This window comes from Rhinatrema bivittatum, chromosome 9 (genome assembly GCF_901001135.1).
Source record: "Rhinatrema bivittatum chromosome 9, aRhiBiv1.1, whole genome shotgun sequence".
NCBI lineage: Eukaryota > Metazoa > Chordata > Amphibia > Gymnophiona > Rhinatrematidae > Rhinatrema > Rhinatrema bivittatum.
The window spans coordinates 45,962,210-45,979,417 of NC_042623.1; the positions used below are offsets into that span (position 1 = coordinate 45,962,210).

The following is a 17,208-nucleotide window of genomic DNA, read 5'->3' on the forward strand; positions in this document are numbered from 1 at the left end:
CAGGTGTTCTCACAGGACAGCAGGATGTTAGTCCTCACGAAACCCGCCCGCCACCCCGCGGTGTTGGGTTTGTTTTGTTTTTACTTTTTAGGCACTGCCTGTAGCTTTGAAAATCAGACTGAAGGGAGACCCCTGCTGGCTGCAGGGTCAGTGCCTTGCTGGGCATGCCCAGTAGGGGCCAGTCAAAGTTCTGTTTAAACTTTGACAGAAGTTTTCCGTGGTGGGCTCCATCCTCGATGTCACCCATTTGTGAGGACTAACATCCTGCTGTCCTGTGAGAACACCTGTTACATCAGGTAAGCAACATTTGCTATACCTCCCATTTCCAAAGCTTTTTTATCTGCCTTCAAAAAGTCTTGCATGATCCTAATTTACCTCAAGTCTCTTTGGATCTAATTAATTTGATTGCAGAGTTGGAAGTATCAGTAGATGACATTGTATTTCCTGTAACTTTTGTAGTGGCTTTAGTTTTAGATTCTGATTGAGACTGTGTTTTGCAGCTATCTTTTGGTAACAGGGAATCCTTGCTTCAAGGTTTTAAAGTCCATATTTACCCATCCTAAAGGAAGAGGCTTTTGTTACTTCATTCTTTGTGTTTTGCGATTGGGAACTTTGTTTCGAATGGGAGCTTTGTTTCGGCTCAATTTCCCCTGTAAAGCTTCAGGGGGGTCAAGTATGTGTTTTTTGGCTCGTCCCGATTATTCGCTTTAACTGAGGCAACAGTATAGAGACGGCTCTGAGACTCCTATTCCTGGTGCTGCCTCTTCTCCAATTTAAGGTGCTATAACTTAAGGAAGTCTATCAGTGTTCAGCCATCTTTTTGTTAAAACTTTAGTTTTATAGATTATTTCCTTTGATCTAAAGTTTCTTCCCTCTGAATTTTTCTGTTTATTTTTTTCTTGAATTTTATTATCTATACTGTTTAAGTGATTTACTTGGATTGTTAGTAAAATTACTTGGATTGTTAGTAAAATGTATATAAATAAAAATTAGAAAAAATTGAGAGACTTGCCAGGGAAATATTTTTCACAGAGTAAATTTTCAGTAAACAAATGACATACTGATTATGGAATCCTAGGAGTATAGCAAGAATAAATTGCATGTTATAGAATTGTCAAGAACGAGGAAGGAGCAGAACAAACATTAAGTCATGATGAATAAGTTGAAGGCATGTAAATTAGTTGGAATCAATCAGTAAAGCCTCATGTGCTTGGCCTTAAGGGAAATTAATCCTTCCTGACAAGAATTTCACTTTTTTATTTTTCTTCTTTATTGGTTTTTATTACACCGGAAGATATTGATGTCTAACAATGAGAACTGACAGAACTCTCCCAGCCCCTTCCCCCCGCAAGAGCCAGATTCTATCTTTCACCCTCTCAGGGTGTGGAGACACATGTTGAGTTTTTGTACGTATATTTGGTAACTGTTGCAATGAGGACTTGCTTGGAGCGTGGTAGGGATGTCCAATATTTGTTCCATATGGCATAAGTGTCATGTCTGGCAGTCAGTGACCCGGCCCTAGCTGACAAGTATTCCAACGGGACCTGGATTAGTCGAAATATACATAATTTTGGATCTCTAGGGATCGGCGTCTGCAGTATGTGCCCCAGACTGCTCAACACCTCCTCCTAGAATAGAACCAACTAGTTACATTCCCATAAACTGTGAAAGTAAGAACCTCTCTCCTTTTGGCATTTCAAACACAGATTGGAAACGCATAATCCAGCTGCAAACAGTCTAGTTCTAGGCATGTACATACAGGCGAGGCATGGGGGAATGTTATAGGGTATCTGAAACTGTATGCCACATTGTTACATTTTCAGATATCCTATAACATTCCCCCAAAATTGTGACAATATCATCCAATGATAGATATAAATTGGCCTGTATTACCCTCTAATTTTGAATGACCCACAAGGCAGACTTATCTGGGGAGGCTCTGTAGGGCCCTCGAGAACATGGAACAGGAATTGCCCCTTCTGGGACCTGGATTAAAAATCTCTCTAAGCCCCTCCCATGATATTTCCAGTGGTTGCATTCCAAATAAGGCCTGGATATGTCTTGCCTGTGTAAAAAAAAAAAAAAAAAGCAAAGAAGTCTTTCGGGGGGAGATTAATAGAATACTTGGAGATCAGCAAAGCATCGGAACACTCCCGTACTAGGATCAAAAAAATGATAGACTCTTTCCAATCCTTTGCTTCTCCATTGTTGAAACACCTGATTGTCAAGACCCGCCGGAAATTGTGGGTTCCCCCTCAGGGCCAACAGCGGCATAATTTGGCTACCTAGGTGTATTTTAGAAACGCATAAAATACGCCATGCCCTTCTCCCCGATGTATCAAAAATCTGTGGAAGGAAATCGGGACCGAGGAACCTGGGAGTTGCATAATATTTTCTGTAGTATTCGGTTTCAACCATTCAAGGATAAACTTGCGAGGTGTGAATTTTCCTGTCCCGTCCAGCCAATTTTGAATAGAATTTCACTTTTACAACAGTGACCATCCTTTCATGTTAATCAAACATAGATTATTTTTTTTTCCTATTTTTTTAATACCACTGAAGGATTCAGGAACTTGCTCTGCTAAGCCACTAGGTGGAGATCTTTACTTAAATTTTGTAAAGTTGAGGTTTTATTAATAGCTGACTGGGTAAACATTTCATGTGCTTGAATTACAGCTTTGTGTACTTCTTTTGTATGTTTGCCATTGTCATGGAAAGCATGTTTTAAAATTTGTGCCTTTTCCTTTTTTAGCTTTAAAAGTCCCTTTAAACATTCTTCCATTTTGTTCTTTCAGGGTGTTTCTCTGCATTTCAGAAGAACAAATCTCAAATACTTATTTACCAAATAGGTATTTGAGACTTAGTTGTTTGGAAATGCCTTTTTTCTTTTAAATCTGTGTAAGTATTGTAAACATTAAAACTGCTTCTTTCATAAATACATCTTTGACTTCAGGATTTTTGACACTTTTTTTTTTAAGCAAAGTGCAATATTCTTGAATTTTCCATGGCAAGCTTACAGCCCTAAACATAATAAAACAATTATGGAAAAATGCCATACAGAAATTCACATTGAACTTAACTCAAATCGTTTAGCCCAGAACATATATTGCCTGCATGGAGGGGATTTATATTCTAGAAAGATCAAATTGTGCAGTCTGTTTGATCTTTAGTCTCACTAGATGCTAGGCTAAAATGTTTTTTGGGTCTATTCCGATTTGTTCCGAGTTCTTCACCTCTTCGCCTCTGTTATATGTAACTTTTTCTCTGCATGTTTAGATGGTTTTTCCCTTGTTTGATGTAAACCGGTATGATAAGACTTTGTCTTGAATATCGGTATAGTAAAAATTAGTAAATAAAATAAATAGTAAATATTCACTTCATGGGAGAAGGTTAAAACTGTGAATCATGATTTAAACAGTTTGGCCTTTTCTAGTATATAAAGCTCCTCTGGGCCAAAAGATTTGAATCTAGCAAATTCTCTTTACATTGTAAAATATGGCTGAATAGCTCATATTGGAATGCCAGATTACCTTTTTCCCTGGATAAAATGTGCACAGCTTCAGTTCTGTGTATAGTGCTTGAAATAAAAGTTCAATAACTATTTTCTTTGTAAAAAAAATCTGTCGAACTGTGAAATATCTTAGGAGCTTAGGGAATGCTAACTTTTTCTTGACCATGTAGTTTTTCTACAAAGTAAAATTTCTAGTAAATGTTGTAAAAAATAAAATGCAGTTTCATATAGTTGCACAGTTTCACTAAAAGGACTGATTTACCTCATTTTAATGGCTCTCATTTTTTTTTTTTGACAGAGAGAAAACGTGAGCCCCTCAATGGTAAGTACATACTATAAGAATCATGATGTTTTTTTGTTTGTTTTTTTTAAACTGGGTTCTTTGTGTTATCTTTTTATTGAATGAAAATAAGATGAATCGAGATGTATGTGCTTTTCAGATCATATAGGTCTCTTCTTTAATTGTGCTCCTTTAAAGGGATAATTATATGGTTATGTTTAATTCCTTTCCTAAACAAAAAGGGCATTTAGCTCCCATCTTAAGTTGTGTGTAACTAAATGATACTCAATTTTAAATTAAATTCCGTATTTTTGAAAGCTGTCTCACAACTGCTCAAAAGCCGTCTAGGCTCTGCTGTTGTGTCAGTCAGAACTGTGGCCAATGCCACATTTGAGTGTTGGGTGAATCCTCCCTGTTTCCTTTAGAGCTGATAGAGGGAAACATGCGTGTTTGAAATCTGGGGCTGGCTGTTGCTATGATCAACAGCAGTCTGAACTCAGAGTCCAGCATGTCAGCTCATTTATAATTGGAATTTTTATTTTATTTAAAATGTTTAAAATTTTAAAAAATAAATCAAAAGAACAGAAATCTAGATATAGAATTTAAAGAGGTAACAGAACCAAGAGTTTGGCAGTTTGATAATGTGATGTTTTAGTTGGTCACACTCTGCCGTAAAAAGGGACCCTTGCGAAGTATTGCAGGTGATCAAAGACTTGAAGATAGATAAAGTTCTGGGACTGGACGCTTTTACCGGCCTTTTTCACAAAAAAGTTTTCTTCAGCAGCAGTTCCTCTATTGCTGAAGTGATTTAATTCGTTACATGTTGGCAATTCCTTGTCAGCATGGGCCAATATCACTGGGTTAACTATTTTGGCTAAGCCGGGTCATAACATGACCCTTTGTGGCTCTTATAGGCCTATTTCTTTGGCTAGAATCTTAAGGTCTACATCAGAGCTTTCCAAACTGTGTGTTGGGACACGTTAGTGTGTCGCCTGCAGTGTTCAGGTGTGTCGCACAAGCCCGGTCAACTCTGACGCAAATTTGGGCTTTTTTTTTTCTAGAGATTCACTTTTTTTTTTCAGTTTATGGGTTGCTTATTATTGGGTGATTTTTGCTGTCAATCGTGTTTTTTTGGGGGGCTTGGTGGGTGGAACAAGCCCAGCCATCCTTGCATTGGCTGCTGCCAATGAGGCCTGGCCATGAGGAGTACTGACTGCAAGCAGCAGTGTCTGGTGATCATGGAAGGGAGTGAAGCACTTAACTGGCAACAATCAAAAAGACGAGGTACATGAGTGTGGGGGCCAGACATGTGCTGGGGGGAGAGAGATGAGTGAGTGGGGGGCAAATGTGCTGGGGGGACAGACATGTGCTTGAGGGGGATTGATATGAGTGTGTGGGGGCCAGACATGTGCTGGGGGGAGGAGAGAGATGAGTGTGTGGGGGACAGACAATTTGTTTTATTATTGTTTCTCATAAATTATAACAATAACATGAATCTTGGAATATATATTTTTAATATAAATTTAAGGTTTTCATGAGATAGGTTGTGTCGTGAAACATTTTATTTATGTATATATTTAAGGAAACATACATAAATTGTCGAAATATGTTTCGTTCGTTTAACCTTTAACCTCTGGTTTACTAGTAGACTGAATTACCGTGTCGTGAAATTATGTTTGTCTAAAAAGTGTCACCAACATGAAAAGTTTGGAAAGCTCTGGTCTACATTGATCAAAGTTTTAGCTAATCGTTTAAACAGGGTTAAGGCTTGGATGGGACACTCGGATCAGGTGGGGCTTATACCTGGGAGAATGGCCAGCGACAATGTGCGTAAGATTGATTTACTCTGGTGGGTCAGGGAACAACATACTCCGGCGGTCTTGCTTTCAGTAGATGCCAAGAAAGCATTTGACTTAGTGCACTGGCCTTTTTTATTTAGTGTTTTGGAGAAAATGAAAGTTGGGTCTGTTTTTATCACTTGGCTTCAGCAGCTTTATTCTAATCCAAAGGCTTGTTTTAAAGTTAATGGCATATGTTCTGATTTCTTATTAGCTTTATTTTTGGAGCCATTGGCGATCCAAATCAGGAAGAATGGGAAGATTTCTGGGGTTAAGGTGGGGGATCGAGCTTACAAAATTTCTTTTTGCTGATGATATTTTATTTACCCTAACGCATCCCTTTTTTTCACTGGGGGCGCGGTTGAGTTTTGGGTGCGTTTAATAGGGTTTCCGGCTTTAAATTGAATTTGGAAAAGTCTGAGTTGCTTAATCTTACTGTTAGAGGATCAGCTTCCTTTGTTGAGACGACAGTTTCCCTTTAAATGGGCACCAAAGAGTATTAAGTATTTGGGATTTGTGTTAGTAACTGCTTAGAGGATCTGTTCGAGTTGAATTATAAGACTCTGCTGAAGTCTATCAGGATTTAGACAAGTTGTCCTGGTTTGGTCATTTAGGGGCTGTAAAAATGAACATTTTACCTAGATCTGGTTAATTTTTTTCATTCTAATCCTGATTCACATACCTTCTGTGGTTCTGAAATGTTGGCAGTGCCACATATTTACTTTCATATGAAAACATACCTCCTAGGATAGCAAGCATGGTGTTCCAGCATAAACTTCAGGGTGGGTTGGGAGTGCCTAATCTCTGGTAGTACTATACTGCTGCACAACTAAGAGCAATATTAGATTGGCATAGAAAGGGTGAATCAAAACTTTGGGTTCAGATTGAGCAGTCGTTGGTTGGAAAAAAGCCATCTGGGCTTTTCCTTGGCATCCTAGATCAACGTGGCCGCAGGTGTTATAGTTTCCACCAACTACTACTTATGCCTTGAAGTTGTGGAAACAATGTAAACTAAATTTAGTTGAGAACCATACATATTTTTATAATTCAGCGATCAACCATAATATTGCCTTTCCAGCTGGCATGTCATCCCACCACTTTTGGTCATGGATATGTATTGATTTGACAACATTCAAAAAGATTTGGGGAATTCAGAGGTTTCTCAACTTTCAGGAATTACAGGACAAGTATAATTTGGCAAGTGGGGATGTTTTTGATATCTTCAGCTTAGTCATTTTCTGACAGCCGAGAAGATTGGGGAAGATTTGGTATTAGGTAAAACACAATTTGAGTATTGGTGCATTCATGCTGACTCTCTGAAAGGCATGATTTCCCATATTTATAAGTTTCTTAATAGAGATTTATACTCCCAAGCTACGTATGTACGGCTTGGGACAGGGATTTAAGGTGAAATCTGATAGATAAGGATAATATTTTTCTTATGAAACGCTGTTCTATATCTGCCCTTTTGTCTGAAAACAGCTACAAGGTATTAATGCGGTTGTATCTTACTCCTGTACATATTAGTAAAGCTTACCCTAGTAAGTCTGATTTATGTTGGAAGAGATGTGGGGAAAGGGGTACCGTCTTCCATTTGTGGTGGAGCTTTCCCAGAGTTGTCTTGTTCTGGGAAAAGATTTTCTCTTTGGCTCTTGAATTTACCTTTAGATATATCACTGGATCAGTGGCTACTAGTACATCAGATACTAGTACATCAGCTCGATGTGAGCTTGCCTCTAGTTGGAAATTGGATATTGTTCCTACCATTGCTACTGTTATTAGTCAATTTGAATGGATTTGCTTTTTATATGAATTATCTGCTATTAAAAATCCTGTGCTTTCTAGGTTTCATTAAGTTTGGGATCCATTCCTTAAATGGATATCTAGGAGACCCTAATTCCTTTTGTGATTTTATTGTTTGCTTTTCCTTCTGTTTTTGTAACAGGCTTTAACCTCTTAGCTTCGATGAATAGGGGTATTGTTTTGCTCCACCAGTTTCTTATCTCTGGATGCTGGGGGGGAGGGTAAATGTTACCATATTATTATTATAATATTATACATTCTTCATTGGATTGTATTCTTGCTATCTTGTTTTATTGTATACTGTTCTCTATATCAACAATAAAATCATAATTTACAGGGGGGCGCTGTTCAGCCATTGACCAGGATGGATGTGTAATACCAGAGCTCCCCAATCACAGAACCTTTATAACCATCTACAGTGATCCTATCTATTTTGAAAAACTGAATGCTTGTAGAGCTAGCCTGACTCACGAACATGGCATCAAGATGAAGACAACGGACTTAAAGCATTTTTCCTATAGTAAGCTCGCCTCGGAGCTCCCAGAGGAAGATGGCGTGCAGGCTGGAGCAGGCCTTGGAACCTGCGAATGGTGAGAGCGGCAAAGATGGCGGAGGCGAGGCTATGGGGAACCCAAGTTGGGTTCCAGCGTCTAATCCTCTGACCAGGGAAGAAATTCGCGAATGGTTTTTGGAAATTTGCTCTGACCTGAAGCAACACAGAGCCAAGCTGCTATCCTCTATAGCTGAAATGCGCAAGGACTTTGCGTCACTTGGGGCCCAGGTCGATGAGATGGAAACCCGGGTTGATGATCATGGAGACTCCTTAAATAAAATGCAGACCCAGCAATCTTCTGTCTCTACAGAGCTAGCCACCTTATCTGAAAAACTTGAAGACTTGGAGGTGCAGTCTCCGCATAAGAGGGGTACCTGATACACCGAAATATGCGACGGCGGAGGATGTGGCCCAAAAAATGTCAGCTTCTCATTGGGGGAAACACCAATTCGGATGGTGAGGCTCCCTCAACGCCAGCAGAGGTTAAAATAGAGTGAGCACATCGTGCCCTGGGGCCCAGGTCAGAATCGTGCCCACGCGATCTGGTTATATGTCTGCAAAGCTTTAAACAGAAATCACAAATTCTGGAAGCGGCAGGAAAACAGAATTGGCTCTGGGAGGGCCACAGTATAAACATTTTTCAGGACATAGCACCAACAACTTTGCGCAAACGATATGAGCTGCGCAAGGCAACCTCACTTCTCCAGTCGGAAGGAGTGCGATACAGATGGCTCTTCCTGTTTGGCTTACAGTTTGTTGAAAGGAAACACCCATCGAGTCAAGACATTAGGAGAGGCAGCTGAGGTTCTCAAAGCAGCGGGACTTAAGGTGAATTTTTCCATACCAAAAACAGCGCCCAATCAATAAAAATTGGACACACATCCAAGGTGGCAAAGGTGGCCACCGCCTACATTGCAATTCGGAGGACTCCCATGCAACACTATCTGATAAATGTTGGTGACTCTGCTTTGGTCTTAATTGTACTGTTTTCCATAAGGGGAGCTAGAAGATTGTAGTGTAGCAATCAAAACTGAGAGGTGGTTCAAGTGTTTAAATCAGGACCAATCTTTAATTCATGAGCAGGGGGAGGGTATAGGAAGGCAATTGACCATCCTGGCCTGTGGAAGTCACCCCCAGGGGTTAGGAGGGGCCACTATATGTAGTGGGTGGCCTGAAGTGTTGGAGGGGGATTTGATGGGGGGGTTACTTGTATTTTAGTGGGGAATGTTTTTGTGACACGTAGGTGGTTTTGGAAATACACCTCAAGTATGAGAGCAAGAAGGAGACGATCACAGAAATGGTGGATATTTTCTTTCATATTTGTTGTTCATGGCAGAGCGAATTTTGTCTATAAATGTTAAGGGATTGAATCATATGCACAAGCGCCATCTCCTTCAACAAGAACTAATAACTCATAAAGTAGTGATAGCATTCATACAGGAAATCCATAGCCACACAAGATATGAATATCTTTTAACTCTACGCAATTACCCCTATAAGTATTTGGCATCAAGTACTAAGAGCTCTAAATATGCAGGCGTGGGTATCTTAATCTCTAAAGATCTGACACATGAAGCCTTATTCCAACTGGCGGATCCCTGTGTCTGTTATCTTTTACAAACTGTGTGCATGAATGGAGAAATTTATACGTTCCTCACGATTTATGCACCAAATCAGGATCGAGGCCATTTTATGCAATCTCTTGAGTCTATCTTGTTACAACATGCCCAAGGTGCAGTGGTAATTGGAGATTTCAATCACTCAAGATCTGTGGCATTGGATAACTCATCCACTCAGGCTAGGGGCCTATCCAAGGCACGCCGAGCATTGTCCTCTCTTCTAATCAGTTGGAATCTAGTTGATATTTGGAGGCAGAGATACACATCTTCTCGTTTTACTTTTTATTCGGCCCTCATAATTCATATTCCCGTATTGACTATTTTCTAGTCTGCGCAAACATTCAAAATAAGGTGCAGCAAACATAAGCAGTAGAACGTGGTCCGACCATGCGCTAGTATGGATTGATATTCAGATGGTGGATGTTAGCCCTGGCTTGTGCTTCTGGAGACTAAACAAATCACTTTTAAAAAGACTCTGCTTTTTTCCATAAAGTAGTGGGGAGTTTGCGTGAATATTTTCAGAATCATGCGAATTCCTCTACTCGGGTGTCGATTGTTTGGGAATGCTCAAAAGCAGTGACGAGGCCTTTTTATTGCAAGGGCGACCTTTTGCAAAAAGAAAAACACAAAGCCTGTTACAATCTATTTCCACTTCAACACAACAACATATGGTTTCCCAATCTGAGTCTATTCTTAAACGGCTAAACGCAGCCAGGTCCTCTCTCCAAAATATGGAAAATGAAAATATTGCACATATGCTTGAATTAACTAAACAAGCTCACTATGAGGGAGGGGACAAAGCAGGGAGATATTTGGCTAGACGCTTATGGTCAGTTATGACCCAGACATCTATTGCCAAAATTAAAGACTCGAGGGGAGAGATATTGACAATATCAGTGGATATACGACAAAGGTTCACGGACTTCTATGCTGGTATACAAGAGGGGGACATAGATTCTTACCTGGATGCTTTGCCGCTCCCGACATTATAGGAGGACCAACGTATTTTCTTAGATGGTCCTATCTGAATCACAGAAATACTTTGTCGTTAAACTGTTAAAATATGGGAAATAATCTGGATTAGATGGATGTCCAGTATGTATTACAAAAATTTTTCTCACATTCTAGCTGACCCTTTCGCCAAGCTGTTTAATTCATTGAGGGAAGAGGGAAATCTTGCAGAACATTCTAACGTAGCGGGTATTACGGTCCTCACTAAACCAGGCAGGGATCCCACATTGTGTGGTTCTTTTCGCCCCAAATCTCTGATAAACTTGGATCTCAAATTATTAGTTAGCATCTTGGCGCAACACCTCAACACCATCTTACCCTTCATAATGACCAAGTTGGTTTCATTAAATCCAGAATGGCAACAGATAACATTCGCAAAGTAATAGATCTTATTGATTGGATCCACCATGAAAATATACCAGCTGTTTTGCTGTCCATCGATGCCGAGAAGGCCTTTGATCTTGCTTATTGGCCCTTTTTATTCAAAGCGCTGAGAAATATGGGGTTCGGGGCCTTTTTCTGTCAATGGATAGCTAAACTATATGACTTCCCTAAAGCTAGGGTTAAGAACAATGGAAGCTACGGAGACTGTTTCAATATTGAAAGGGGCATAAGGCAGGGTTGCCCCTTGTCCCCTTTACTGTTCGCTTTGTTTCTTGAACCCTTCGCCACAATGGTTAGAAGGACGGATCAAATTTCAAGTATATGATTAGGCAGCATGCAGTATAAACTATCGCTTTTTGCTGATGATATTTTATTTACACTAACTAATCCAGATACTTCTCTAACTAGTGTAGTGATGGAACTAGAACACTTTGGAGGGGTGTCAGGTTTCAGGGTCAGCTATGAAAAATCAGAGATATTGAACTTAAACCTGACAGCACCGGAGGTGTCCTCAATTAGAAATAGGCACTCCTTTAAGTGGGCTAAACAGGCTGTTAAATATCTAGGGGTAGGAATCTGTCCTTGAATCACAGATCTATTTAAATTAAATTTCACCTTGTTATATGCCAAACACGCTTATGGGCGCTTCTCCGTGGGTACAAGAACACTTAGATTTTGTAAAAGTATAATTTTTTATTGAGCAATATAAGTGTTCTTGGGAGATGCTGGATGCCACTTCTCTGACAAACTGACCAACCAGCATCTCATTGTATATATGAACTGATCCTTCTTTTATAGGTAAAATACAAAACACTACTAGGTCAGAAATTCTTGTTGTGTGACCAGTTGGAGTATCATTTACATAGGTTGTCATGTCAACAGCATGATAGAGTATCCCTACGTTACCCTGACCAGTTCTTCAAGTTGGGGCCCATTTACCATCACGCTTTAGATAATCCTTTGTTCTGTTAAAATCTTGCTGTTCAGAGCAATTGTTGTTTCTTAGGCTGTGTGCTGTTTATAGATGACCCTGTAATCGACATTCTAGCCTGAGGTTCTGACCGTCGCCTTCTGCTCTTGTGACCATATGATTAGGCATCACAAATTGTCATCAGCTTCAACTGCTATCCAGGTGTCCTTGGAATTCCTCTAGGTCAGGCTCAGTAGGGCATTTAAAGTTCACATAGCCAGAAAGGCTAAGTTAGCAGAGGATTCTGGGTCAGTTGTCATCTCCATGTTGGTCTCAAGCTCAGGCACACATATCAACCCCCTTATGGAGAGCAATAGAACGGGACCTGGATAGGTGACACAGGAATACATTCTCCTGGATAAGGGTGTATTGCCATTGTTAAAATGAACGTTCTGCCCCGACTTCTTTTTTTTTTCTCTTTGTTCTGCCCCGACTTCTTTTTTTTTTTTCTCTGTTACCTATTCTTCGGCGCTCCTTAGGCAATGGCAAACAAAGATTTCTGGGTTTATATGGAAGAAAAAGACCACCTAGGTAGCTCAAACAGTACTGTTCCATCCAAAACTAAGAGGTGGTATGGGTGTCCCCAATATCCTATGGTATTTCGCAGCCGCTCAACTTAAAGCTGTGGTGGATATACATAAAAAATTAGAACAGAAACAATGGGTATTATTGGAACAAACTTTAATAGGCCACATGCCTGTACAAGCTCTGCCTTGGCAAAACAAAGCCACATGTCGGCCTATTTCATATCTCCCCATGTCGCTTGATAATACTCTGTGGATCTGGGCACAGTGGAAAAACACTTGGTAGGCAATTTTTCCTATTTCCAACCATCGCACTTATTTCATAACAGTGCCTTTTCGGCTGCAATGTATTCCCAAACATTCACACAGTGGAAAAACTGATGGCCATCTTATGGGAAGTGAGAAACCTCTCAATTATAAAACTGTTATGGAACGATTTGGATTAGGCTCAAGGGACTATTTAGCATATGCTCAAATTTACCATTTTTTAAACTTCCTTTTAAAAGCCAATTCTATAAGTCTCACTAGATCCCTTTTTGAAAATTATTGTAACTATGCCGATAAACTGCAGGGAATAATATAAAAAATTTATGATCTATTAAATGCCCCCACCCAAGAGCATCAACGCCATACTCTAGCTTGAATCCAGGATCTAGGGGAGTGACTAAGTGATGAGGAATGGGATATTGTATATACTAGGATAGCCAAATGTTCTATCACTTAGAATTTGCAGGAGCAGTGCTATAAGGTACTGTATAGATGGCACTTGACACTGGTTAGGCTACATAACATCTCCCCTCAATATTTGGATCTCTGCTGGCGAAACTGTGGCCATAAAGGAAATTATCACATCTGGTGGCTGTGCCCGAATATAATCCCATACTGGACACAAATCACACAATGGGTCTCGCAATTAATAGGGGAGACAGTGTCCTTAGACCCTCGTGTGATGTTAAACCTACCAGCCACAGAGTTACACAAACATTGCCAACTATTCTGTCTCCAGGTGTACATGGCAGCACGGTGCGAGTTAGCAAGGCTATGGAAGAATACTGTTGGTCAAACACTACCTATGATTATTCATCGCCTCCATTCCTGTTATCGTTTGGCCCACCTCACAGCATTGAAACACGACCGTCTAACCACCTTTAATGAAGTCTGGAAGCCATTTACTAAGTGGCTTGGGAACCCATCTTAATTTCTCTAGATGTCCTATAACCTTGCAGAACTGCCATGGAGATTTTAGAACAAAATTGTGTTCTAAGTGACGCTTGCTCTGATTTTTGATTTTTGCTCTTGCTTCAGATATGGTTCAGTCCCTACTTGATTTGATGTGAATTGATCTGAATTAACTTAAAGTAAGGACACATGTCAGCTTGACACTAGGGATCGTCAGCTTTGTAAAAAAAAAAAAAAATAAATAAATAAAAAAAATTTTAAGGTCCCTTACTCAAAGCTGGTGTATATGCTGCTTCTGTTCTTTAGATGTTTGGGAGCTATAGATGAAACCAGAATGCTCTCTTTATATTTAAGCATATGGACTTTTATATTTTCACTGAGGTGCGATGTGTCACAGTAATGAGTGGTATGAAGAGATAAGGGGGGGAGGGAGGGATTTTGAAAAATACTGATTTTTCAAAATCAGTATTTACCATCTACAGTTTTAATTTTCTCAGTTGTGTGTTGTACTGTTTCAGTGCTGGTTTATGAAAGTTGTAACCAATAAAAATTATCAAATTAAAAAATCATTTTACAAAAAAAAAAAGGGACCCTTGCAAGTACAATTTTAAAAACAAAAATGCAAAATAAAATTAATAACAATTAAGGGCAGGATATATTTGGCTTACCTGAGCATGGTTGGGAAATATTGAATGTGATCATTTTGTTTTCCCATGCAGTCTAATTCATTTCTGGTTCTATTTTCAAGGTTCTCATTTGCCTATACTGTACAATACAAAACAGCTTTTATTACAAGACCCATTATCTGAAAACTCACAATATCTGGAAAAGTCATGGTTACTAGGCCATGTTCCATTATATTTTCTGTAATCTGACTCCATGCAGATGTCATAATACAATGCTTACCAAAAGCACATACAAAATCCAGTTATGACAAATTCCGAAATGGACTTCTGTAATTACCAAAAAAATTATTAAAAAAAAATACAAATAATTCAAACAATTATTGAATGAATGGTTGCTATTTTCATATAATATTAACCACTGCCACCAACCAAGGTAACAGGGTTGTGTACTGTTTTTTTTTTTATAATCAACTAACCAACCTCCTTCCATGCTACATCTTTTATTTAAATAATATTGTTTTCTTATCAAAGAAACGAGTTAACTTTACCCTGATTGCCTGGTTTTCCAGGACTCAGTATGTTTATATAACATGGAATGGATGCCATTTAATGCTTACCTAGTGCTGTCGTCTTTTAATCTGGGAGAAGAGTATTTTATTTTTGGAGTAGATACTTGCGTTGACATACGGAAGAAGTTATTTCTAACTTACTAAAAAAGATAAGTAATATCCCCTGATGAAGGACTCTGAAACGAGGCCCTGTCGGGAGAACTATAAATGTTTGTTTGGAGGTCAGAGCATGTTTGTACGAGAGTACACTTTGTACTACTTCAAATGTTTCAAGTATTGTAGCACTGGGATACACTAATTTTGAAAAGTACTTAGAGATTTCAGAAAATTAAAAAAAAAATCTAAGTTTTTTGGTAAGAAAACAATATTTAAATAAGATGTAGCATGGAAGGAGGTTGGTTAGTTGATTATAAAAACAATATGCAACCCTGTTAACCTTGGTTGGTGGTAAGTGATTTAAAAGTATTATAGGAAACTAGCAACCCTTCCTTGAATTAACTTTTGACTTTTTTGTATTTTTTTGAATAATGTTTTTGGTAATTACAGAAGTCCATTTCACAATTTGTCATAACTGGGTTTTGTATGTGTTTTTTGGTATTTTTTGATTGCACCTGGTTAGTGATGATTTTTCTTGTTTGATAAATCAATGCTTTCCACCCTCTCCCCTTGATCAGATTTCTTTATGCGATTCAAACAGCTGATTTGAGACAGCCATGCTGGAGGGAGAGGCACCAGGTCACTGGAGGAGTCTGTTACAGAAGTGCCATGCAGAAAAAGGGGAGAATGGAGATAGAGAGGTGCCAGCCGAGGGGGAGCTCCTATTATCTGGAATGGGCTTTGTCCCATCTATTCCAGATAAATGGTTCTGTACTGTAGTAATAGTACTGATTTGTTCCTGACATATAGTGCCATAATTACCTTCTTTTTGTTTCTCTTACAGGACCAAGTTTACCAATGGCAACTGTTGATATAAAAAATCCAGAAATCACTAATAGATATTTCAATGCGCAAGTCAACAATACTGTTACATATGCTAAGAAAAAAGGAAAACCTAAAAAGAAAAGATTAACAAAAGCAGATATTGGCACGCCCAGTAACTTTCAGTAAGAGCTGGTTTTGGTTTAACTTTTATAGATTTGTTCTACAAGTAAATTTGTATTGTTCTTTCTGAAATTTAAAACTAAGGGCTCAATTCACCCAAATGTAGGATTTAAAAAAAGATTCCAGAAGGAATTATTCACTATCTTTGACAAGTAATAAAATCAATGTTAAAGTAAAAATAAAATAAACTAATCTAGGAGCCCTGTCTGTCTTTCTGAAAGCAAATAAATCCCCTTAAAGTTTATAGGCTCCCTTTCAGAAATGTCAAAGGTATCGCTCTATTATGGTGTGCATGCTCTCTTTATCCCTTTACTAACATGCAAAACTTCTCTGACAGTCAGTATCTGAAATAGGGCAGAGGTAATACAATAGTTAGACTAAACTGCCAAAACCACTTGCCCAAATTTAAATCACCATGTATTTAATATGTATGGCTTCCAGAACACTTAACATACATTAATTCCATAGGAATCTATGAAGAAATGAATGATTGAAAGGAAAATAGAAATCATTAAAACTTAAAAAGTTATACCTGCACTGAAGTTTGGGAAGGTTGACCTAATTGTACTACAAAAGAAGTGGAAAATTTGGTTCATCCCTACTGCTCAATTGCAGTGCCTCACTCTTATGACCAGTACAGCATATCAAGATGGAAGAGTTCCAGAAATGCATCTTTCCATCACATTATGCTGGTCTTATTCTTTACACCACCTCTTCAAGTATAGCATTATTTCATATGTCTGAACTGCATAATTCAGAGCACATTATCCAAAGGGGTTTGGAAGGAAAGGGAAATAGCATCTGGTTAGAACACTACAGCTGCCCTCTCAATGACACCATTTTGAAGAAGTGACCTATCTCATAGATGCCATTTTTCACTTCATGGTTCTCAAGGAATGTTTACAGGAAGTACTAGGGAATGTAGGCATGTGTTCCATCTACAAAGAAGTAAGGTGAGAGAAATGACAGATGCCTCTTGTATTTTCTTTCACTCTGATAGAAGTCTCTAGAAAGTTGTCTCTTCCAGTTTGTTTGGAAACAAAGATTCAGAGGTTCATCCTGCTTGAGACTAAGTCTCCTACTGTGGTCATAAAGCAGGATGGTCAGTTGCTGAGCCAAACACTAATCCATCTTTTATAGGCCAGGTGAGTAGGAAGTCTGCTTTTTTTTTTTTCTCTGAGGACAAGCAGGATGGTAGTCCTTGCACATGAGCAACGACATTGGATGGAGCCCAGCATGG

General features: G+C 39.0%; 1 protein-coding gene and 1 long non-coding RNA gene across 3 annotated transcripts in view; one reads left to right on the forward strand and one right to left on the reverse strand.

The window, feature by feature from the left end:
* Positions 1–17,208, forward strand: part of WASL (WASP like actin nucleation promoting factor) — a 194,370-nt gene that overhangs the window by 107,249 nt on the left and 69,913 nt on the right. For both annotated transcript variants that reach the window (XM_029615532.1, XM_029615533.1), the window contains exons 5-6: positions 3,810–3,833; positions 15,808–15,970. In XM_029615532.1, coding sequence (XP_029471392.1) covers positions 3,810–3,833; positions 15,808–15,970 — 187 coding nt within the window. The remainder of the gene's footprint in view (positions 1–3,809; positions 3,834–15,807; positions 15,971–17,208) is intronic.
* LOC115098709 lies at positions 10,121–15,830 on the reverse strand. The gene is made up of 4 exons (XR_003858594.1): positions 15,786–15,830; positions 14,341–14,437; positions 10,567–10,657; positions 10,121–10,210 (listed from the first exon to the last, which is right to left on the reverse strand). It is a non-coding gene; the product is annotated as an uncharacterized LOC115098709 (long non-coding RNA).